We start from the raw sequence: 22,908 nt of genomic DNA, 5'->3' as shown, positions 1-22,908 counted from the left end.
TGGTGAAACACACGTTGAGTAATTTCTGGAATTGTACTTTTTCCTCGTAGGTAATGCTTACTACTGGTATATAGGTGGTGTATGAGATAGTTAAGATTTTAGCGTTGAAAGAGTATCCGATTTTTGTGATAGCTATTTGAGGATATAAGTGACTAAATTGGTTTCTATAAATTAAAATTCTTATCTTACAAGGTCAGATGAAGAATTTTTATATATAAATTTATTGTACAAGATACGACACTTAACGCTTAAGAGCTAGAGAATCATGCCTAAAGAAAACTAAAATCCAGAAACGGGAAAGAATACAGGCATAGCCTCATCGTTTACTTATACTTATGGTAACAAAATGTACTGTTAGCCATTAAAAAAATAATTGGATAAATATTGTATACTCCCTATGTCCTATGTAATAAGGCCTTGTTTAGTTTTCAAAAGGTTTTCCCAAAAACATTACATCGAATTTTTGGACATCTAAATAAAGCATTAAACATAGACTAGAAAACTAATTGCACAGTTATGAGAGAAATTGTGAGACGAATTTTTTAATACTAATTAGTCAAGACGGCTTAATTAGGCTCAAAAGATTCGTGTTGTAGTTTCAAAGCGAGCTGTGAAATTCGTTTTTTTATTCATGTCCAAAAATCCTTTTCGATATCCGGTCAAACATCCGATGTGATATTTCTGCCAAAAATTTTTACCATCTAAACACCCCTTAAGGTGCATCAACCAGGACATAGGGATAGAAACCACATGCGAGCTCATCAGTCTCCGCGCCTTGCAAAAAAATAGTTGTGTTCGCATCCTACCTCCGTCCTAAAATAAGACTAATTTTTTAAAATTTTTTACAAATTTTTCAAATAAGACAAATGGTGAAACGTTAGATATGGAAAAACGAAAAATGAAGTTATTATGAGAGGGTGGTAGTAACAATTACGCTAGAAAGTGAGACATTTAGAATAGCCCAGGCAAACAAAGAGACGTGCATGCATGTTTTTATGGTTTGCATTCGCACACTGTGCTACATAGAAACTAGATGCATGGAACAGAATTAAAAGAGATGGTGTCTGGAATACTTGGAATGTGAATACGATGAAAAATGCAAAAATTAAATTATTACAGTTAATTTTTAAAATTTATATTTAAATTATAAGCTAAAGGTAGAGCGATGGTGTCAATATCAAATTGACTTATTTTTTCCGAAAGAGCAAGTTTGTGAGGGATTTTATATTTAAGTGAATGAGTAGTAAAGTACGTTAATTCCAAAAGAAATATTGAATGGATCTCGAGAACTAAAATTCGTAACAGTAAAATTTGACCAAATATCTGATCGAAATTTGACGAAAAAAAATCGTACCATACCACTGGTAATCGCAAGACATTTTCCTTGTGTTTTCTGTTCAACCTGAATACGACTAGTCCTCTCAACCATGGAGCGTGGGCCCCACGTACCCGCCTATCAGAGACGCACACGTGGCACCAGCGCCATCGGCGAGCGGGCGTGGGTGGGGTCCCCACTCGTGACGCACCGCCTCGTCCCGGGTCGAATCCTTTTTGTACCAGTCACCGCGTATACCCTTCCGGTGCACCGCGCGTGAGGCCGCGATTGGCCCCGCATGTCAGTGAGGGAGTCTTGGTCGCTGCTGTGGCTACACCGAATCCCTCCTGCGTCCTTTCGTGCCACGTAAGCGTGCGTGGAGATTCGTGCCACGCGAATTGTCTCTGATGCCCCCTAGAATTCAAGTTTTGCTTCATGTTTTCCCATGGGTATTTGTGTAAATATATGTCCCCATATGCGGTGAAGTGGGCCGGCTGCAGAGGAGGATTTCAGCCCGTGGGATCAAACGTGGCCGTTTCAGAAGGCCCGGTTCTCAGACGGGCCTTGTTGATAAGAAGTTTCTGAGAAGAGCACAAGACGCCTGAAATCTGAATCAATTGTGGTTCAACTTGACAAGCTTAAAATTTGAGAAGCAGATGATAAAATCTGGAACAACTGATTTTTTTTCCCGCTTCTGTTTTCTAGTTTCATTTTCTGTATTCTATTACTACAAATTTTATTAAGATGAGTACTTTTTGGGAGAGTTTTAAGACTACATGAGCGTCAATTACTACAAATGTCGCTGATCCAAACAGGGCCGATATCAGCTACATGAGCGTTAATGCTGGGCAAGGAGCAGTCGTGGTGTGTACCGCTGCTACGTAGCGTCGCAGCAATTGATCGTGACAACATGTCGCCGTAGTCAAATCGTCCGGCTACTGTACGGGTGTTTTTCATTCTGTATCATCTCCGCCCCGATACAAATCAACCTACTTTACTTGTATCAATCCACTTTTTAAATTTGAGGTCATTCACTTTTACGTTTATATTTTATTATTTGTCTTTTTCAGAAACCTAATATAATTATTAGTTATTTTAGTATAGTTTAATTTATTACTAATAAACTTTAAGAATTACTTATAATTTTACATATTTATATAGGAAATTTGAATAAGACGAATAACATAGATATAAAAGTCAATCGTGTCAATTAAAATACATAGAGGGATTAGTTATAAACCATTTCTATCAAAAATCATTTTTATACACACATGAATATCGTTTAGATTACTAGACTAAAATCGATTTATAATAGGTTAAAACATCACATTGACGACAACAACTTTAATAGTGTCAAATGACGCTAAATAAAAAAGTAAAATGAATAATGTATTACTCATATAACATTTAACTATGGATATATTAATAACATGATCCGTTCTATCTCCTAGAAAGCTCATAGAAATATGTACTACAACTGGCTAAATATTCGTGTCTTATTTTTCTTTTCTACCATTTTCGTTCCTCTCCAACTCACCGTAAACCGAAGGCGTCACCTCGTATAACTGCTTACATGACTCTATTATATTTGTTCTAATGATTCACAATATTAACAATATTAACAGTATATCTTAGTGGGTCTTGTGCAAGTTTTAGAGATTTTTGGGAGTGATCTATTTATACATATATTCGCTTTTACACATGTCAATCTTAAATTTGCTTTTAGAAAATAGGATATTCTATACTAATCCCAGTAAGGTTTCATTACCAATAAATGATATGCCAAAAAATTAAACATGATGATATGACACTCAAAATGACATACCCCATATATTTAGAATAACGTATCATCAGAAATACCGTGTAAATATGTACACCATATTGTGTATGTACATATACCTTTAAACATTGTAAAACACGGAAAGAAACCATACTGAGATAATAGGACGATAATATAGTCGGTAGTCAACTTTGTTATTAGCGGTGCTTTCGCACTGTATATTAGTCATTGATCAACTAAAAAATACATTGAAAGAACAAAATGAACCATGGATGGCAAACATTGCGAAAAAGAAAAAAAAAATGCAAGGCCAGCACGAACATCAAAGCAAAACCCCAGACCGACCAACCAACCCAACAGAGCGGAAGCCGAGGCGGCAAAGCGCTTCGTCTCCCCTTCCCTCGCCTCGCCACGCCTTCCCCTTTCCCGCCTCACACCCTCGCCGACACATGGGCCCCACCACCCGCGCCCGCTTCGTCCACAACCGCCGCCGGCGGCCCGGGCCGTACGCCTCCGACGACGAGGAGGACCAGCAGGAAGCCTCCTCGTCTTCCTCATCCTCCGACGATGAGGAGGAGGAGGAGGACGCTGGCGAGGGCGAGGGCTCCGGAGAAGCCGATGACGACGATGAGGCGGCGGCCGAACCCTCGGGTAAGGATGAGGTGGAGGAGGAGGAGGAGTCCCCCGTGGCGGCGGTGAGGAGCGGGAGGAAGGCCTCGATCACCATTAGTCTCAAGAAAGTGTGCAAGGTAGTGAGTGGGTCGGTGCCAGGATTTTTTTTTTTGGGGATTTTTGTTGCAGTTCTTTTTTACTTCTGAATATATTTTGCTATATCCATCCATTAACGTTAGCAAAGAATGTTTCGTCCTGACGGTTTGAGTTTAATTTATGCGCTGGAGCTTGCTCTTAAGTAGTTTTGGCAGCTTGGAGAGTTTGCAGCGTGAAGAGTTTACTTTATCTTGTTTGTTTCTTTGTTTATTTTTTTAATGAATAAAACTTCACCTTGTTTCTTTCTTTTCTTTGCTAGTAATTTCATTCCGACAGCTTTTTGGGATTTGAGGATGCAAATTCGGTATGTTTTTCGTATGTTCTTGATTCTGGAATAGGAAAAGGCGCTGCTGCTGATGCAGGCTTACTCGCTTGTATTTGTTGGGGGCTAAATTGTGGTATGGGTAGGGAAATACTCATTCTTTTCTATTCAATTCACCAAAAGTGTGTGCCTTTTTCCTTGGATAGATTTCCTTCCTTCATGGTGTCTGAAACGTTTCTAAGGAGTGAATGTTTTCTAACTGTAGTTGATGTGTGCGTTCTCATGTCTGCTTACAGGTTTGCAAGAGATCGGGCCATGAGGCCGGGTTTAAAGGAGCAGTGTATATCGATTGCCCCAGGAAGCCTTGCTTCCTATGCAAGATGCCAGGTTCTGAAATCCTACACTGCATTATTTGTGTTTTTGTGCTTTTGCAAGCATAAGTGTTCAGTCAGTACACTAATTTGAGATAGCTGAGCGAGCAACTGAAATTCCCAAATGGGGAAGTGGCAATGGCAAGTGCTGGTGTTGGTGAAATCGTAATTGCTCACACTCATGCTCACGGCTGTTTAGGCAACTTCTTGCTCTAGATAGTTTCTGAAATTTTCCTCTTCTATCAAGGTTAGAGGGACAAGTAAGTAAACAAACCAGTTAGGATCAGAAGAGAGACGGAGATTAACGATTTATAGCTTGTTATTGATGAACCAACCCATCTTAAGATCAAAATTGTTCCACAAATCCTTCAAAAAAAAATTGTTCCACAAGTCCACAGAATCTTTATTTTACCATTTACACATTGAGAGCTTGATTGACAGTCTTACCAAATAAATGATAAGTCCACTTCTCTGCAAAAACATTTTTTATCCCTTGACAGAAACAATACGAATGGTGGTTATCTGACTCACTGACACCACTATATTTTCCTTATTTACAGGCCATACAACTTTGAATTGCCCACATAGAGTAGCAATGGAGCATGGTGTTATCCCGGCCTCTAGAAGGAACACAAACACATCATTGGATTATGTGTTTCAGAGCCAAGTTAAAGGCAAGATTTCCATGGTATAAGATTCACCAAATGCTTATATTTCCCACTAGTATTTTATTGCAATAATTATTTTCCCTATCTTTGCTCAGTTTTTTCTTCTCCCAACTTCTAGGTTAAGCCTCAGTTTCTGATACCCAACCAACTGGAGTGTGGAAACATAAAGTTTCACGAGAGGCGTGTGACCTGCTTGGAATTTCATCCAACTAAGAATAATGTGCTTTTATCAGGAGATAAGGTATTGCAGTCCCTACTCCCTACTATGGGACTTTTTGTACACTTAAATTCCTTTCAAGTTCACTTGCAGTTCGGAACATATGCGGGTACTAATCATAGTATACTGTTCTGTCCATACAGAAAGGGTTGTTAGGTATTTGGGATTACATCAAATTGCACGAGAAGACTACTTATGATTCTGTTCACTCCTGCATTCTGAACAGCATGAAGTAAGAGCTTTTCCTTGATAGTTCTTGTTGTTTCTCTTGTCCAAGGATGAAACATTGCAACTTGACTTTATCCTGTCCAGGTTTGACACCGGCAATGATGGATTACTATACACAGCCTCTTCTGATGGTACTATCTGTAGCACAGACCTTGAAACTGGAATTGGCTCCTCTCTATTAAATCTAAATCCAAATGGTTGGACTGTAAGTTTCCACTGCTTTTCAGCCAGGCTTAAGCTATTTCAGAAAAGCTTGTGCATTTTTTTCTACTTCTTGTACTGTACTTAGATAACTATTGAATTGCACTATTCTGAACAAGTTTACACAACAAATTCTGTTTATTCCCCAATACCAGGGCCCGAGAACTTGGCGCATGATTTATGGTATAGACTTTAATGCTGAGAAAGGTCTTCTTTTGGTGGCAGATAACTTTGGTTTTCTCTACTTGTGAGTATCCTATGAAGTGGTTTGGTGCCTTTCCTGAAATAAAAAAATAGCTTACCATGCTTATATGCAGCTAGCAGCTTCCGTCGAGTAGTCTACTTGGATATTAATATGTTTCATTCAGTGCATTTGCTTGGGAACCAGTTCCATATAGTTTGTTATGAATGATGAGTTATATTTTACAGATTGTTTTATGTATTATGTGTGGCACTTCGTGTTTTATATGCATCTGCCGTATTAGAGTTATAGTCTAACGATATTATGTAGGCTATTATAAATGTACTACACTTTTCTATCTGCAGGCTGGACAGGCGGTTGAAGACAAGAATTGGGCATCCAATTCTTATACATAAAAAGGGTAGCAAGGTGACCAGCCTTCATTGCAACCCTGCTCAGCCTGAAATTCTTTTAAGTAGTGGAAATGATCACTATGTAAGTCTGCTCCGCGTACGTGCTTGTTCCTTATAATATCTGTTCTGTAAATAATAATCTTTCAACATCTCTGTGATTTGATTATTAGGCCCGTATTTGGGATACAAGGAAGCTGGAGCCCAACTCTCCCTTTGCGAGCCTTGCTCATGGTCGAGTTGTTAATTCAGGATATTTTTCTCCACAAAGTGGGAATAAGATCTTAACAACATGTCAGGACAACCGAATCCGTGTATGGGATTATATCTTCGGTAATCTGGAATCTCCAAGTAGAGAAATTGTTCACAGCCATGATTTCAATCGTCACTTGACTCCCTTCAAAGCCGAGTGGGATCCAAAAGTTCAGTCTCAACTACACATACTTGTTTGTCAGATTTTTTTTATATTACTTCACCATTGATCAGTTTTAAAATGGAATATTATTGCTATGTAGGATTACTCGGAAACAGTTGTAGTTATTGGTCGTTACATAAGCGAAAACTACAATGGGATTGCTCTACATCCCATTGATTTTATAGACACCAGTACTGGGAAGCTTTTGGCTGAGGTGATGGACCCTGACATAACAACTATCAGCCCAGTGAACAAGCTACATCCACGAGATGATATCCTGGCTTCAGGAAGTTCTAGGTAGACTGCCGGATATCTTTTGTATTCACTACCCAGCATCTGTATCATATGCTACTGCCTTTTTTTTCAGTCTTATGTCTGTCCTTGCAGGTCCATTTTCATTTGGAAACCAAAGACTGAAGCTGATGCCACTGAAGAGAGGAACAGAGAAAGGGCAAAAGAATTTGTATATGGATCAGGTAGCCAGAAAAAATCAAATGGCAAGCATGAAAACAGTAGTGATGATGACTCAGATGGCAGTCCTGATGGAAAGAAGAAACCAAAGAAGACACGTTTCACTCATACCGTGAAGGGAAAGGGCAAATCCAAAGCTTGATACTTTATGAAGTTGATGCACCAGCAATTTTTGACATAAACTACCCATTGCCTGCTGCTGCAACATCATTTTTGTACTGTATTGCCTCTTTTGCTGAAATGCTGGAGGCCCTTAGTCGTATACTGCAGCAGCCTTAAGGAGTAAAATGTTTAGAAGTGGTAGACTCGGTTTTTGAATAGTGTCATGATAGCCTTGCCGATAGTACTTAATATAGTTGACTTAATGCAGGAGCTATGTACATGAAGTTACTGAATGACAATATGCTGATCTACAACGTTGCCAAGTGATTAGTGTATAACTATTTTATCTGTGTGCATACTATTATAATTGCTTTCTGAGCAACGCAGAGAAGCAGAAAGCAGAGTATGCAGTACCTGCCCAAAAGGCCAGAACTTAAAACAGTTCTTCATTAGCTCAGAAGTAGCAGTAGCAGCAGCAGAACAAGCTGATGCATTTAATCATTAACAGTGATATATCTGTTTATGTCACAATGAAAACCTGGCCATATGCCAGGCAATATTTGCTTCCAGTGCAGACAGTTAGCCTCAGAGGTTTTGGCTTCTATTTACTGTTCGGTTAACGTTGATTCATCACTCAGCATTAGGAGTGGAAGCAAACTACAGGATTGTACTATTAAGTCAGAACCGGCTGCACATCAAAATTGCTATAATGGATTAGTTAGTTGGAATTGTCATCTTACTATATTACACTTCTTGATCAGGGTATTCCATCACCAGGACAGGTTCTTTTGGCACCTTCAAAATGACCTGATTCTGATCCCAGCCAGCTATTTCCATTTGTTTCAGGAAGTCGGTAAATCCTTTTTCCAACGCAAGAACGCTATCCTCTAGCCAAGAAAAAACATCATCCTGTCTTAGCTGATTTTTGTGAAGCCAATGCGCTTGCCATATGCTCCTGAGGACTGACATGCTGGTTGCAGCCTCCTGGAAATAATAGGAACAAACACATGGTGTTTTTTTTAGATAAAGAGGTGATACAATCACTTGAAGACAAACACATGGTATGGAAATGTTGATCTTTTATGCTTAACTGTCTGTTTGCAGCAATTTTATGTGGTAGCTTACCTTGAATGTAACAAAACATGCTGTTCCGCTTGATCCAAACGGCTTGACAAAGAGGACGTATTTCTCATTCCTGTACAGCTTTAGTATTCTATCCACCTATTCATCAATTTACAAGATTGGCACTGATATATCAAAATGAAGATGTAAATATTCTTGCAGAGTCATGAGTAAATAGGTTAGAAACATGCATGGTCAGCAGAAACCAGTTCCTGGATGCCATGGTGAGGACTTGAGACAACGCCTACCATACCCTCAAAAAAAAAGACAACGCCTACCAGATACAAACGACTGCTGAGTGCTGACTTATACTGGGTCAGGTTTAAGCTATAGCTGACTATAACTAAACCCCACTGCTTTGAAAATTGAAAACTATTATCTTGGATGAAGAAAATATTCACAACTCTATATACAGAAGATTTAATAAATCAACAGCTAAATTTGAACAATATTAGGTTAAAAAAACTCAGCTAAAAAGGCCAAAAACAACTCTAAGGCTGGCTGCAGACTGACCGTTGTTCACTGTCAAGGAATCTCAGTTATGGCTTAAAAGAAGAACGTTTCTTCTTATCCCCTTAATTCTAACTGTCGAGGAATCTCAAGTACAAACGGCATTGTAAATATGAAGTTCCAAAAAACTGTATATATAAGTAAAAGGAGTTGGCCGAACTTTGCATTTTTGGACAAATGTTGAAAATTCATACCATGTCACTGGGTTCCTCTCCACAAAGCATTCTCTCCATGGGAACACCAAAAGAAATTTGTGGATGCAAGAATCTTTCCCATGTTAAAATATTCTCCTCCTCATTGCAAGTCTTATAATCTAAAACATGACCAAAAAAAATCAACAATTTCTTAAGAATGCAAGCAAAATATCTTCAAAAGGATCAAGTGAAGAATATTTCACCAGGAACCATGTGATGTGCAACATGTGATCTCACAAGAATCCGAGCACGTTTCAGGTTTACCTAACAATATAAACATGCATTACCTAACAATATAAACATGCATTGGGAATGAGAATGACAGTGATTGACCATATTTATGTATATTACTGAAAAGGTCCGGCCTAACATGTAAATATACCGAATTGAGCAAAACATCATTTAAGACAAGCACCTTACTGTGCGGAACTTGAGAACTGATAGGGACTGATAGCGGAACCAAAGATGTAGAAGACGGATACTAAGCCATGTCGAAGCAAGTGTTGAGTACGATGACTTTATACCTGCTGTATCCTGAAATACACCAGCAAATGGATTGTTAATCAAAGGTGACATTTGTGTTCCTTAATGCACTAAGGAGAAGTGGAGAACCCATGGTTAATGGAATACTGAAAAACTGAAATAAATAACCAAGATCTGAACAGATAGTTATACCATAATAAGTATACCAATAGAAAGGCCTAACAATTGAGCTCCTACTTCCCATACTTCCTCCTGAAAATACATTAGAGTTTCTTGGTGAAAGTTTTAACAAAATTATTCTCATAAGATATCTTACTCACTGAAGCAAAAAAAACAAGATAAAGTGAATAAGTTTCAAGTCAAATTGAAACTAATATTCCATGGAAAAACTGTTCAATGATTATAATACTGCATTATTTTTCATATAAAGGCAACAGTATATTGGTTGAACTAGAATTGAAAATTTGTGACAGTATCTTTCTTGTGCAGTCAAATGGCACAGTGACACTAAACTGACTGCTAAAAAGTACTGGAACGAACAAGGTACCTTTGCAGCAACCTCCCCTAAGTTTCCAGATTTCGCAAAGTGATTTTGGATAACACGGAAAGATGGATCTCTAAATCCTCTTCCTACAGCCTGCATAAGAAGTCTGGAATCAAAGATTTTCTATACAAAAATGTAGGTGCCTTTTCAAGGTAGACTTAAGTCACAAGTGAAACTACATCGGATATATACCTTTGCCAGATTCCCCAATGATGCAAGTGGGAGGAAATATCCAGGATAGAGAGGAGTGATGAGCTCAAAGATGCTGCATACGTATAGATTATGTTGCAAGTGAAATTTGCGTCTTCAAGTAGCCATGCCCACATGATTTACATATATGCTTTTATTATTTTAGGAGAGTAAGTCAAGGAACCTTCCAGCACTTCCAATGAAATCGGCATACATCCGCCACTTCTTTGGGTCGTCATCAAAAAGAGTGCCAAATCCTCCACCTAAAGAAATCATTCACAAATATTCCTAAACAACATAGATTATACATGTAGTTCATACACAATGTAAAGTATTCATGAACCTTCGTTGACAATACATTCTGAAAAAAAGAGCAGGCATATTAATTGTACCAATGAGAAGACGCCCAAAAGCCCCTATGCCATCTTTCGAAACCCATCTACAAACAAGTATTTCTTTGACTTAGGAGGATTTTAAGTCAAACAAAATAAAAAGGCCTGTGTTAATTATGAGCGCATGATGAACACATCACTATGTGCCTAACTATATTCTTGCAAAGCTTGGTGAAGACTCTAGAAAAACTCTTTCTAATTTATAAACAGGTAGAGTTAAGGTAACCAGAATATAAATGAAACAGCAGAAAAGTAGTGTCATGATTCTTTCTCTTCAGGAGAAACAATACCAAGGTCTCTACTTTAATAATCGATATAACGCAGCAAGGATGATAATGACCTTATAGCAGCAGCAGAAGCAGCTGCCGAAGTTCCTGTAAAGGACCCAACACCTACAGCCTGTGTCAATCTATAATCAGCTAATCATAAATTATGACATAAGGTTATGACTGAAGAATATGCTTTGAAAAACTCAAGAGCAGAATCGAACTGCTCAATTGTATAACATGTCAATAAGACCAAAACTAGGCTACATTTTTCCTTGTAATTTTGCCCCTCATATCACATAGTGATCATAATCATCATCAAAAGGAAAAGACTGACTGGAAATACAGGAATTTTGGAAGCAGGGTAATTTCTCCTGTTCCCTTCTTTATTTGGGAGGACGTGGCAAAGCTCCTATCATCTACCTTTTTTTTTTCCCGGAGCAATTGCAACAATCTCCATAAGATCATATATCAAATAATAAACTAAGAGAGATGCCTGTGTATTTACTTTATTCATTTATGAACTTATTTATATTTGTTAAAGACTTGATTAAGTCATAACATACCTTCAGAAGTGTTGATGTAACCAGCGTGTGACAGATCCATCCTGTTACATTTGTTGGTAACTGCCATAGCATGTATTCCATGTAATCATCTGAAACTGACCCTGAAATATGTACACAGAGAACAATGCCCGAGTTTAGGTCTACATTCGATAAGAGTAGTGAGGTTCCGAATTTAATTGCTGAGCTTTAAACAGCACGAATTCACTGAACCCTCTGCTTTTGTACTTCACCCAACTGAATGGCGAGGTGATTATTAAGTAATTATATGGATATGGAAACATTCACCTGGAAACCCAGCCGGAAGTACAAAGTCCTTAATAGCCCGGGGAATCAAAGAATTTGCATCATCTTCTTTTTCCAATCTGTTTACCAGAGATTCATGCTTCTCCGATTGAACCTGTACCTTAGAGTTTCCATCCAGTACATACCTATTCAACCCATTCACCATACGATAAGAAATTTTAGCTACAATCCTGCAATTCAATACCTACGACTCAAAGCTGCAAGCTTTGATACAGCAATTCTTTCAAGTAAAGTGCAGATGTGCCAGGAAAAAAAAAGGAAAATGGACAACTGAGCAATCGGAGCTCAGAAGCGAACAGACCTCTTGGAAATCCCATCCTGGTATCTCTCCACGAGCAAAGGTCTCGCTTTTCTGCAGAAGCACACAGATTTCCTTCAAGACAAGACACAGAGAGAGAGAGCGGAAGGAAACGGAGAAAAGGAGCGGCGAAATTCAGTGACGGACTCGGACTCGCGGCAGCCTCCTTCTCCGGAGGCCGGCGGGGAAGCGAGGCAGGAGCGTGGCTGGAGCCGGAGCCGGAGCCGTAGTCGTCGGGCAGCTCCGCCGTGGCAGCGGGCGTCGGCGGCGGAGAGCATGTTCCCTCCGGTGTACGGACGCGGCGGGCGGTGCTAGCTAGCTATCGCCAGCGAGTGGAACTGGAAGGGTAGCCGCGAACCGCACCGCGTGCGGTACTAGTGCACAGGCCCGGTCCGTCCTCCGCCATCCGATCACCATTCCACGGTCCAGATCGAGGCGTGACGGATAGGGAAGCTGATTTCGCACGGCCCGTTAAGCACGGCGGCTGTAGCGGCCCACGTGCCAAGTACGGCCCAATACGATGCTGGGCCGTGCCGGGCCCTATAAGAGTACTAGACACTCGAAACCCTAGCCCAGCAATGTCTTGTTCGCCGATGCAGGGGAGCGGCGGTGGGGATTTCCTCCTCGCCGGCGCAGGGGCGTCTTGGCGCGGTAGGACGCGACTGCTCCGTCTCCTCCAACTACGGAGGTTCGTCGCTTGCGTCCTGCCGTAGTCGTGATGAGATTTCGCGTTCCTAGCGTCTATCTTTTTTGTTTTCCTGTAGAAACTAATCTTATCTCTCGCTGCTAGGGCCAACTCACTGTGCTGGGATTTGGAAATTGTGGAGCACATTATACAAGATAAACTACCAAAGTCTAAGACCCTTTTTGTTTTTAATGTTTGTTGAAATATTATTCGCATAATTCGAGAGCCTTTTTCTATGAATGCATTGTCAAGGATTGGAGTGATGACTTGAGAAATGTATCGTCGCAAAGCATAAACTATCCACCTAATTAAGGGGATAGCCCCTAAAGAAGAAGAAGAAACCTAGGTTATCTTTTGCTTCCTGATGCTCTTCAGATAGTTACTTCATTTTTCTTCTGCTGAAAATCCATTGCATCATATTTTGTGACGCCCTTCTCTTACTGCATGTCTTAAATTAGTTGTTCTTTCAGTGTGTATTTGTGCGGGTTGTGATTAGTTTTACAGCAGTGAGGAGAAATCGAAAGGCCGGTCTTACGGCTGCCTCCCACTCCCTCCGGTGTTCAATGATTCATTTCATCGGCCTCTGGGCATGGGATGGGAAGGTAGTAGCATGACGCAGTTCGGCGAAAGGTTCTCTGAGCCATTCTACTATTGCATTAGTCAAGTTCTATGTGGTTCTTTTTTAGAGAAAAAAAACACAGATTATTTGGTGGCCATTCTGTGTTCATATACACAATAATGCATGACAGAATTTGCATATTATAGTGTACTGTTTGTATTTTAATGCTTTCATAGAAGTACAACTATGTATTACAGTGTACTGTTTGTATTGACTGCTTGTCTCTAACTCACATTTTATTATTGATCTGGTTCAGGCGTTTCCAGCTTCTTTGGCTGGTACGCATGACTACTTGTAGCAACTTCTGATTCTAGCATTCGTAAGTGGTCTGAGATGATGACACTATTTCTGATCTTTTGTGCAAGGTATGACGATGTCCTTGAGGTTAGCTTAAGATACCGTCTTAAAGCATGGACTAGCTATCCTTTTATGGGCCCTTTTTTTTACATTGAATTATGCCTGAAGATCGTTGCAGGCTGCCGTCAAAGACCCCTAATCCGGAGGCAAAGTTAGGAGTGTTGCTTCGCTTGGTGTGAGGGTCTCAAGTGGTACTGATATTTTAGAGGCAAAAGGCCATTATAAATTGGGCTTGGCTTTAATTATTTGACACCCTAGCCTATTGTCTAACTCAGATATACTACGTGCACATATAAGTGTCAGCATAATCAAAATGACAATGCATAGTGTCAAATCATCAAAAATGTCTGTGTTACAATTCAGCTATTAGTAATAATTTATTTGACCAATGAGCTCGAATGGCACAGGTCGACAAGTTGTATTCCGGTAAAATGACTTAGACTACACCCTACTTGAAAAGCTCTAGAGATAATGTATTCTTACAGTAATAACTCATTCTACCAACGTGCTTGAATGACACGGATTGACAAACTGTGTTCCAGCAAAATGACTTGGACTACACCTTATTTGGAAAGCTGTGCAGCTTAGTTTTGGGCATGTACGCAATGTGTCGATGGGCTCGTGACATGCACCGTGCAACAAAATGCGCGGCAGGCGCGTGGTTCTGCTGCGGCAGATGCATGTGACGCCGCGCAGAAGTAAACTGACACGAGTGACTAAATTAGGAAAGAGAGATTGATTTACTATTTTAGTTCCTTAAGTTTAGAAATAATTGGTTGAGGATAAATTAGTTGCTTTACTATTTTAGTTACTCATGGCGATTTCCTTCTGCGTGGCGTTGCACGCGCCTACCGCAGCAGAACCATGCGGTGTTCTGTTGCACGGTGCATGTCGCGGGTCCATCGGCACATGGTGTACGTGCGCCTCCCACATGACACTACCGCTATGTTTTGCATTGCTTGTGTCTCCAAAGCCTATTATCATGGACACAAACTAACAACGGATTCATTCTGATTCTCACAAATAAGCAGCAAAGTGAGTTCATTCTGATTCTCACAAATAAGCAGCAAAGTGAGTCATATCATACTAGCTACTAGAAAATATGCACAAGTTCAAGATGTATGAATCAACCTCAGGTAAATGAGTTTTATATGTGCAGTTAGCTAGGGAGGTGGCTGAGTTTTATATGTGCAGTTAGCTAGGGAGGTGGCTAAGAATTAACAGGATTGAATATAGCAGCTAACAAGTCAAGCAGAATGCATCTATGGATGGAATAAATATGCATGTGAGGTTCAAGATGCTCATTGATTGTTAAGGACGCCAAGTGATTCAGAAGATTTTGTACGAGTATTCAATAAGTACTACCCTGTTCCATATGGTAATTAAGGCTTCGTGGTCCTGTCAAGATCTAGATTTATTAGCATCCATAAGGATGCAAGAAAGTACTATACTGAAAATTAAAGCGAAAAAAACACTCTTGATCTTGAAAACTGGTTGTGTCTTGTTTGAAGCAGTCTGCAGGTCGCATTAGGGCATGTTTAACAGTAGAGCGCATTGTGGGCGCTATCTCAAGCCACGTCAGCAAGAAGAGTCCATTTTATAATGATACCTACAAAGGTAGGGTTAGGTGTGTTTTCTTTATTAATGTAATAAAATATTTTTTATTAAGCTAGTTTCATTTTTATATATTCTCATGCAAAAAAGTTTTCTTTAATAAATGTTAAGAGTCGACTCTAAGCAATTGCCATGCATGGGAACAGCTTTTATCTCTTCTTCTTTCTCTTTTCTCTATGTCACTAAATTTGCTTATGTGCTGATTGAGAGAGTCAGCTAATAGACACCTTTGTACGTGCCCTTATACATTGTTAAAACAAGAGTCTTGCAGAAATGTTGCTTTATAATAAGAATGTTGATCTGCCCTTAAGTCGAAACATGAAGTTACCCGTACAGTACCATCTTGTCAACACAGTTTCTAATGCCTTACAAGCTTACGAGTTATACCACTGGCCCTAGCTAGTTTATTTAAACTGTGACCAGGATTTTAATTGGCTGTTGTATGTTTTCTTTTTTATTTTTGTTGTGCATGAGAGATTTTAAACCCCGGAAGGGTGACAGGGTGACAGTGTTGATTCTGTTGATCGACGAACAAGATGGAATGTAGCATATATTGCTTTACTCCCTTCTTGTAGGTGCCTGAGTTGGCTTTGGTATGCAATAATCTTTTCAAAGACAACCCTAGGCATAGGGGAACATGGATCATTCTAGTCATTTGATTTTTCCAGAAGCCTTTGATCCCTGAAACTGATTTTATGAAAACATAACATGTTGTTCTCCTGTTGAATGTATATGCTGGACAATCTGCCGGAACTGAACATCGTTCCCTAGCCAGCCTATATTTCATTATTCCAACACCTCCCAAACCTACATATGCATGCAGTATCATGTTATTGTCCATGCAAGTTAGAAGAAGAAGCCATGTTCCATGTTCTCAAGTGTAAAAAAAGAATATATATGACTCATGCTCCTGATAGATGGGAACACAATTGAACTAGGAGAGGAATGGCTGACGGTGGCTCATCCAAACGAATTGGCTTCTGCTATATGTGAACTCGTCTGAATAACAAGCAGTCCCCTGAATCTGAATGTGTGAAGAGTGATATCTGCAGTACATACGTATTGATGAGAATGCATGGTAGGTTTACGCTATTAGTGATTCTCTGAATGCCTGCAAAATTTCTCAAGATGCTAGTGACATTATTAATTTACGAACGCAGTCCAAACGCAACGAGATATGCAAAATCCGGAAATTCGTGACGTTAGCACGTCTATCTTTCATCGGTTTGCATGACATTAGAGCATGTAGAGTAGCAGACTAGGTTTGCATGACATTAGAGCATGTAGAGTAGCAGACTATAAGTCAATTATAAACATATTTTAGGAGATAAGAGAGAGAAAAACAGTCAGCTATAAACATATTTTAGGAGATAAGAGAGAAAAACAGCGGGATATAGATTTATAACCAGCTACACAGCATGGACTTTAAGACACATGTGTATGACATGCGGGGTCAGATATTAATTATATGGTATATGACTATGATCTATTAAGTTGATTGTAAATAATTTATAGCTAATAGTTGGCTATACTATTAAACTTGCTCTTAGCACGAGACAGACGTGGTTTGGGTCGAGACCCAAGAGACGTGAAGCCCAAGACTTTAAGATCTTGTTCTTTACGTGATGTTTAGTTGGACATTAAAGGTAGTTATGTTATGGTCTAATATGGAATTCACCAATATTTCTTTCTTCAATCAAATTCGTACCAAAAAATCATGTTGCATATTAAAATTTTCTATCTCCAAATTATAATTATTCTGTTTGTAACAAAATTGTTAAGTCAAAATTTCTAGTTATATATAATTTAGGAAATATTGCTAGGTTTTTATTCCAAATTAGGATTACTATGAGAAAAATATAATTTTAGATATTCAAAATAATTTGTATCTACCCATAATGAATAAGAATTTAAAATTCATGTTCAAATTTGCATATTTAAATTTAATATAGAATATCAATTTTCATTTATCTTCACTTAAATGATGATGGTAATTCAAATATTTGAAATATATTTTTACCTTGTATATAAAATATATGATTTTAAATAATCATTTGTTTATTTTCTAAAGCGAAATGTTTGTCTGCATATTCCTTGCACGTGTGGTTGAAAGTTAGAAAGAGTAATGGTTGGGTTATTAATGCTATTTTCCTTAATGTGATTTATTTATTAAGAGCTAAAAATTATATAAAACGAATAGATTAATTTGTAGGTCTTATCCAAGATAAGATGAATCGCTCTAAAATAACTCATTGTATGAAGATTAATCATATATCTCAGCTCCACCAGAAGAAATTTAATCTTGAAGTTGGCGTCAATACTGCACAGTTTGGTTATGAGCTGTTAGCATAAGATCACGTATTCGCTGGGTGAAAACTTGACAGCTGAGTCATTAGCAACCTAGATTATCGTAAAACTGGCATCCGGCTATGTTCCTCATTCCTGGTGTCTCCAAAGCCTATTATTACCATGAACAAGAGCAACAGATTCATTCGCAACGTTGGTTCCAACCTACCGATAAACAGCTAAATGAGCCATATCATATCATAAACAGCAAATTTCTCTAGCTAGAAACTATGCACTCCGTATATACCGTCCCACCCTCTCAGGTGAATGCATATATGCATAGATAGCTAGGGGTGGCCTAGAATTAAGAGCATATTTTCATCTCATACTCCACCTATAAAATAGATGATAAAAAATAAAAAATATATGGTCTGGCAGTTCCTTCAACATACTTCCTCCGTTCTAAAATAAACCAATCTTTCGCTTTTTAGTTACAATGTTTACGCTTCATCTTATTCAAAATAATTTTATGACTAATACTTTTGTCTCTATTAGATGATAAATTATAAATAGTAATTTATGTGTGACTATTTTTTTAATTTCTTAAAATATATCAAATAAGACGGATAGTCAAACACTAGACATGGATGGTCAAAAGTTTGCCTTATTTTGGGACGGAGGGAGTATTCTCTATTTTTAGCCATCGTCCATATGGGAAGAGAGAAACTCTTATTCTAAATGGGGATGCAAAACTTTTTCTTGTGTAGTATATGATCAAGGGGAATAAGTAGTTAATATATTAATAAAATGTAGTTGTTTGTGATACTGAGGATGTAATACGGATAATCTGTTGAAGTACAAACATATATGGAGGATGAATCTTTTTTGATGGTAATTCAAATAGAAATGTGGATGACCAAATTTATGAATTGTTGGGCATGCTCACAATTTGGAAAATATATACGCGGAAAATGAAAGAATTTATGTTACTAACTTAGACGGAGAAACACGGCCTATGTAACAACTAACAAATCCATGCAAAATGTATACAACAAGATTTAACACTCCCTCGAGTTTAATATTTTTTGTCGTTTTGAACAATGTGATGATTTTCTAAATTTATTTTTGACCATGATTTTTTGTTAAAATATATAATAAATATTTACTTTCACTAAAGTACATATTATGATTCATCTATACATGTTATCGTAGGAATTTAAAACTATATATTTTAAAAGTTATTAATAGTCAGCGTTTTAAAAGTTTGACCATAGTCTTATCCAAAATGACAAAAAACTATGGAGCTGGAGGGAGTACAGGATCAATTAGAGCCCTCCCCCCCCCCCCCCCCCCCCTCCCCTCCAAAAAAAAGTGTGATCTAGTTTCTTGAAAGCTACCTGCTAGTTGCTTGAAGCACTCTACAACTCTACATGCTGTAATTGTTTACATATAGTTTAGTGGTCTTTCGATTTGCTGGCTGATGACAGGATCTAGTGATGTCCCCATAACAAAATGTAACTCTATTATGAAGCTCGACCATCTTGTCAATATATCTGTGATGTCTTCTAGTCTATTAATTTACCATTATGTTGGCGCTAGATAGTTCATTGAAACTGGACCAAGACTTTAATTGGCCTTTTAATAATAATTCTTCGAAGGAACAAAACTGGGGATATATGAATTACTCTACTCATTTTATTATTTCCGTGTTCCTCAACATTTTGTTAGAAGTCAAGATGGAACTCCAGATAAACTTGAGTCAACTCAATCTTCTAAAACTGTATCTCTTGAGAACTACCTAGGCATGATCAGTAGAGTAGAGAGTGCAAGCGGAATAATTCACAGGTTTACGCGTTTTAACCACCATTTCATCTTCTTCATAAGAGAAACATCGCTGAACACCTAACCAGAAATGAACGTTGATCTATAGACCGTTTATATTTTATTTTCCTAGTACCTCCCAAACCTAATAGGAGAGAGATGACTGACCAGAATTCATATCTATTCATAGAGCATGCTCTTGATTGGGAAACTAGAAATTTGGGAGAGATGAGAACAATTTAACTCAGAAGAATGATTGAAACCGACCCATCCAAATGAATTAGCCATTGCTATATATACGTGAACCTGTCTGAATAACAAGCAATCTCCTAAATGTGTGAGTAGTGAAATATACAGTACATAAGTACTGATGAGAATGTACAGTAAATTTACACGATTAATTGCTTCTTTGAATGCCTACAAAAACTATAAAGATGCCGGTGACATTCAGCCATCTTTTGGCTTTTGCAACGAAAAAGCCAAATGGCATATCAGCAAACAAAAAATAATTTGTAAATAAAATTGTTATATGTGTGATCATAGTGATCTAAAAGCCAAGGTTAAAAAATAAACTTCGATGAAAAAATCTCAAAATTAACTTTAAATTTAAAATTTAAAGTATAAAATTTGGTTTATAAGCATAACCAAAATCCAAAAAATAGGGGTGAAAACACTACGCTTGTAGCTGTGCAAGCTTTTTCAGAAAAAAATATTAAAACACGACATCTAATTCCAAAGTAGTTACTGTATGCATCGTATACTGGCGTCTTTATATTATGAGTTTTTTTTACCATTTTTAAAAAAAATATCTCAAGGTGCCACATTTTAGCGTAAAAAGTATGGTACCGTACCTTGAGGTATCAAAAATTTGTACTAAAATTCTTGGTACATCGAGATAATTTTTTTCAAGAATGGTAAAAAAACTCTTATATTATAAATAGTATCTTGTGGCTTTGTTATGACTTGATGCTGGTATGGGATTACCATTGTGCTAATTAACACCCGTCAATGTTAAGAGAACCCGTTTGAAATGTCATCATTAAGAAACTCTTACACAGGTCTATTTATCGCCTGTGACAAAAAAAAATTTATCGGTCGATTCTTTGAAAGCAATGTGCTCCAGTGGAATGGCAGCGTCGAGAAAGCTTCGTTATGGCCACATACTTCATTTTTTGATGCCTCCCAACCAGTGACGGAGTCAGAATTTTTTTAAACATAGAGCTCAATGAGATGAATTTATATAATTTTGCTTTTATCTTCTAGTTTTTAAAATAGAACTAGAACTTTAATGCATATTTAGAATCATAAATAGGATTACGGCCCTAGCTGTCTTACTCATGTCTCCGCCCCAGCTCTCAGCCCTAGCCAGATAATGTCATCCATGCATATCAAATATATATGTTCCTCATATATATGTATCTATATGTCAATCTACAGCATGAAAACTGCACAAGACCGGTGCACTTGTGAAACTACAAAATCGGGAGCTTTATGAAGGAAAAAAAAAAGAAGGATGTAGTGTATAGGGATGACATATACAAACAAGTTGGCAATGCTTATAAATTTATCAAGCCCTGAGCATTTTCATCTTTGTAGCTGTACTCTGCTCCCCGATGATCGACCAATTGATAAAGAAATACTTGAATTGGTTTTCTAAACATTTTCTGAGCACATTCATACATGTATATATGATGGAACTTAATTAGAAACTTTACGTATAGGTAAGCTTCACATTAAGTGCAAGTGACTGCGAGGCTGTTTGGATTCAGAAACTTTTTTTATCACTTGTCACATCGAATGTTTGGACATTAATTAGGAGTATTAAACATAGACTGATAACAAAATCAATTGCATAAATAAAGGCTATTTCATTAGACAATTTTTAAAGCCTAATTAAATCCACGATTAGCAAATATTTACTATAGCGTTACATTCGCTAATCATGGACTAATTAGGCTCAATAGATTCGTCTTGTGAATAGTCCAGAGTATGAATGTGTTTTATTAATAGTTTATATTTAATACTTCTAATTAGTATCTAAACATTTGAGGTGACAAAAATTAGAAAAAGTAGGAGGGATCCCAACGCCCCTAGGCTGCATGGTTGGTACTAGTTTCCACCACATCACAATACTTTCAAGATTGGATTCTTTACATACCAGTACACCACCATGCATCGAGGTGATTTACATGTTCGTGCGGATCAACCTGCCTAGATCTTTATGACCATATTCCCGATACCTATCAAACCTACCGTTAAATCAATCATAGCAACTGAACTGACTTTGATCTTTATATAATCACCCTCGTCTTGAAGCTTATCGGTGAAAAAAGCAAAACATCATATTTATAAATAGAAAAAATACGAATAAATTTTTTATATAAGTGTTCGCATCACTCTAGAAACCAAAGTAGGAAAATAAACTTTAGCGAAAAACTTTAAAATTAATTTTAAATTTAAAGTGAAAAAATCAAAATTTAGATTATGGCCACAACCCTAACCCAAAAGATGTGGCTGAGCCGAGAGTGAGAAGAATTGGTACTAGCTACAGAGCCTTCTCTGTTCGCTGAATATATAGAGGGAGAGAGCTGTACTTTCAGTTCACATGAATTAACTGAATCTCACCAACCGATGCAACATACGCGCATACATTTTCACAGGTATTTTACCAAATTTGGGGTTTTCACCATATATTTTCAAGCGTAATTATGTGACAGCATAATTTGTGATGATAACACACGTCATTAGTAATTAAGAAAGTGTTACACTCCTCTTTCTATCATGATCATGTGAAGGACCCTGCACGGTGGTGATCTTCTTGACCACATGTTTCCTAAATCATTTGATGCGAAGGTAGAAATTGGCCTTCTATAATAGTCTCTCAATGTTTTTTTATATGAAGTCGTTGACTCATAGTTATATTCCTGATCATTTGTTTTATTCAAAAATTTTGTTCAAATATGCAAAATTATATGTCATATTTAAAGTTCCTAGAATAATAAATCAAATTATAATAGGATATTTAAAGTTCCTGTTTGATCAAACTTTTGTACATGGTTTTAGTTATACAAATAAAGGCTAAATGAACTACTATGAAGAAAATCAATCAATACTATACTTAAATTTTAAAATTTATTTTTTTAATTTATAAACATTAACATGAACATGGGACTGATCACTCCTAACTTGTTCTTTCACTGCTCCATTGATCGGTCTTGCGTTAATTAATTAGGTTCCGTTCGACCACACGGTTTGTATGCGTGTAGGTTC

General features: G+C 37.8%; 2 protein-coding genes and 1 long non-coding RNA gene across 5 annotated transcripts; 2 read left to right on the top strand and 1 right to left on the bottom strand.

The window, feature by feature from the left end:
* The first annotated feature begins 3,423 nt into the window (after positions 1–3,423).
* LOC102710627 (DNA damage-binding protein 2) lies at positions 3,424–7,813 on the top strand. Its single transcript, XM_040524170.1, has 11 exons — positions 3,424–3,844; positions 4,422–4,512; positions 5,057–5,184; positions 5,283–5,405; positions 5,525–5,613; positions 5,694–5,814; positions 5,966–6,057; positions 6,357–6,486; positions 6,575–6,823; positions 6,917–7,113; positions 7,204–7,813. Exons 1-11 carry the CDS (start codon positions 3,545–3,547, stop codon positions 7,427–7,429), a joined length of 1,746 nt encoding a protein of 581 aa, XP_040380104.1. The 5' UTR covers positions 3,424–3,544; the 3' UTR covers positions 7,430–7,813.
* Positions 7,814–7,848: 35 nt separating this feature from the next.
* Positions 7,849–12,583, bottom strand: LOC102713033 (protein root UVB sensitive 5). Of its 2 annotated transcripts, XM_015832640.2 has the most exons (16): positions 12,404–12,583; positions 12,260–12,310; positions 11,941–12,083; positions 11,656–11,756; positions 11,164–11,222; positions 10,824–10,870; positions 10,616–10,694; positions 10,435–10,507; positions 10,246–10,335; positions 9,891–9,950; positions 9,636–9,749; positions 9,419–9,479; positions 9,216–9,334; positions 8,515–8,610; positions 8,130–8,373; positions 7,849–8,046 (listed from the first exon to the last, which is right to left on the bottom strand). In XM_015832640.2, exons 1-15 carry the CDS (start codon positions 12,532–12,534, stop codon positions 8,134–8,136), a joined length of 1,464 nt encoding a protein of 487 aa, XP_015688126.1. In that variant the 5' UTR covers positions 12,535–12,583; the 3' UTR covers positions 7,849–8,046; positions 8,130–8,133. The 2 variants fall into 2 exon arrangements, with proteins under 2 accessions (XP_015688126.1, XP_006645488.1); XM_006645425.3 differs by having other exon boundaries at positions 7,849–8,373.
* Positions 12,584–12,842: 259 nt separating this feature from the next.
* LOC107304666 lies at positions 12,843–14,385 on the top strand. 2 transcript variants are annotated; one of them, XR_001550733.2, is made up of 4 exons: positions 12,843–12,944; positions 13,047–13,287; positions 13,817–13,925; positions 14,026–14,385. It is a non-coding gene; the product is annotated as an uncharacterized LOC107304666 (long non-coding RNA). The 2 variants fall into 2 exon arrangements; XR_001550732.2 differs by lacking the exons at positions 13,817–13,925; positions 14,026–14,385 and having other exon boundaries at positions 13,047–13,585.
* Positions 14,386–22,908: the final 8,523 nt, after the last annotated feature.

The sequence above is a fragment of the Oryza brachyantha genome, chromosome 1 (genome assembly GCF_000231095.2).
Source record: "Oryza brachyantha chromosome 1, ObraRS2, whole genome shotgun sequence".
Classification (NCBI taxonomy): domain Eukaryota; kingdom Viridiplantae; phylum Streptophyta; class Magnoliopsida; order Poales; family Poaceae; genus Oryza; species Oryza brachyantha.
Note: the sequence above shows the minus strand (reverse complement) of the source record. Positions and strands in the feature narration are given on the sequence as shown.

What these genes read in the sequence shown, in the direction of transcription:
- LOC102710627 (XM_040524170.1), top strand. Translation starts at nt 3,545, where the DNA reads ATGGGCCCCACCACCCGCGCCCGCTTCGTCCACAACCGCCGCCGGCGG. An exon ending in TAAATCCAAATGGTTGGACT is followed by an intron (nt 5,815 to 5,965) that starts GTAAGTTTCCAC and finishes CCCCAATACCAG; the next exon opens with GGCCCGAGAACTTGGCGCAT. An exon ending in GTAGTGGAAATGATCACTAT is followed by an intron (nt 6,487 to 6,574) that starts GTAAGTCTGCTC and finishes TTTGATTATTAG; the next exon opens with GCCCGTATTTGGGATACAAG.
- LOC102713033 (XM_006645425.3), bottom strand. Translation starts at nt 12,534, where the DNA reads ATGCTCTCCGCCGCCGACGCCCGCTGCCACGGCGGAGCTGCCCGACGA. An exon ending in ACTTCCGGCTGGGTTTCCAG is followed by an intron (nt 11,757 to 11,940) that starts GTGAATGTTTCC and finishes TACATATTTCAG; the next exon opens with GGTCAGTTTCAGATGATTAC. An exon ending in TTTTGGGCGTCTTCTCATTG is followed by an intron (nt 10,695 to 10,823) that starts GTACAATTAATA and finishes TGATTTCTTTAG; the next exon opens with GTGGAGGATTTGGCACTCTT.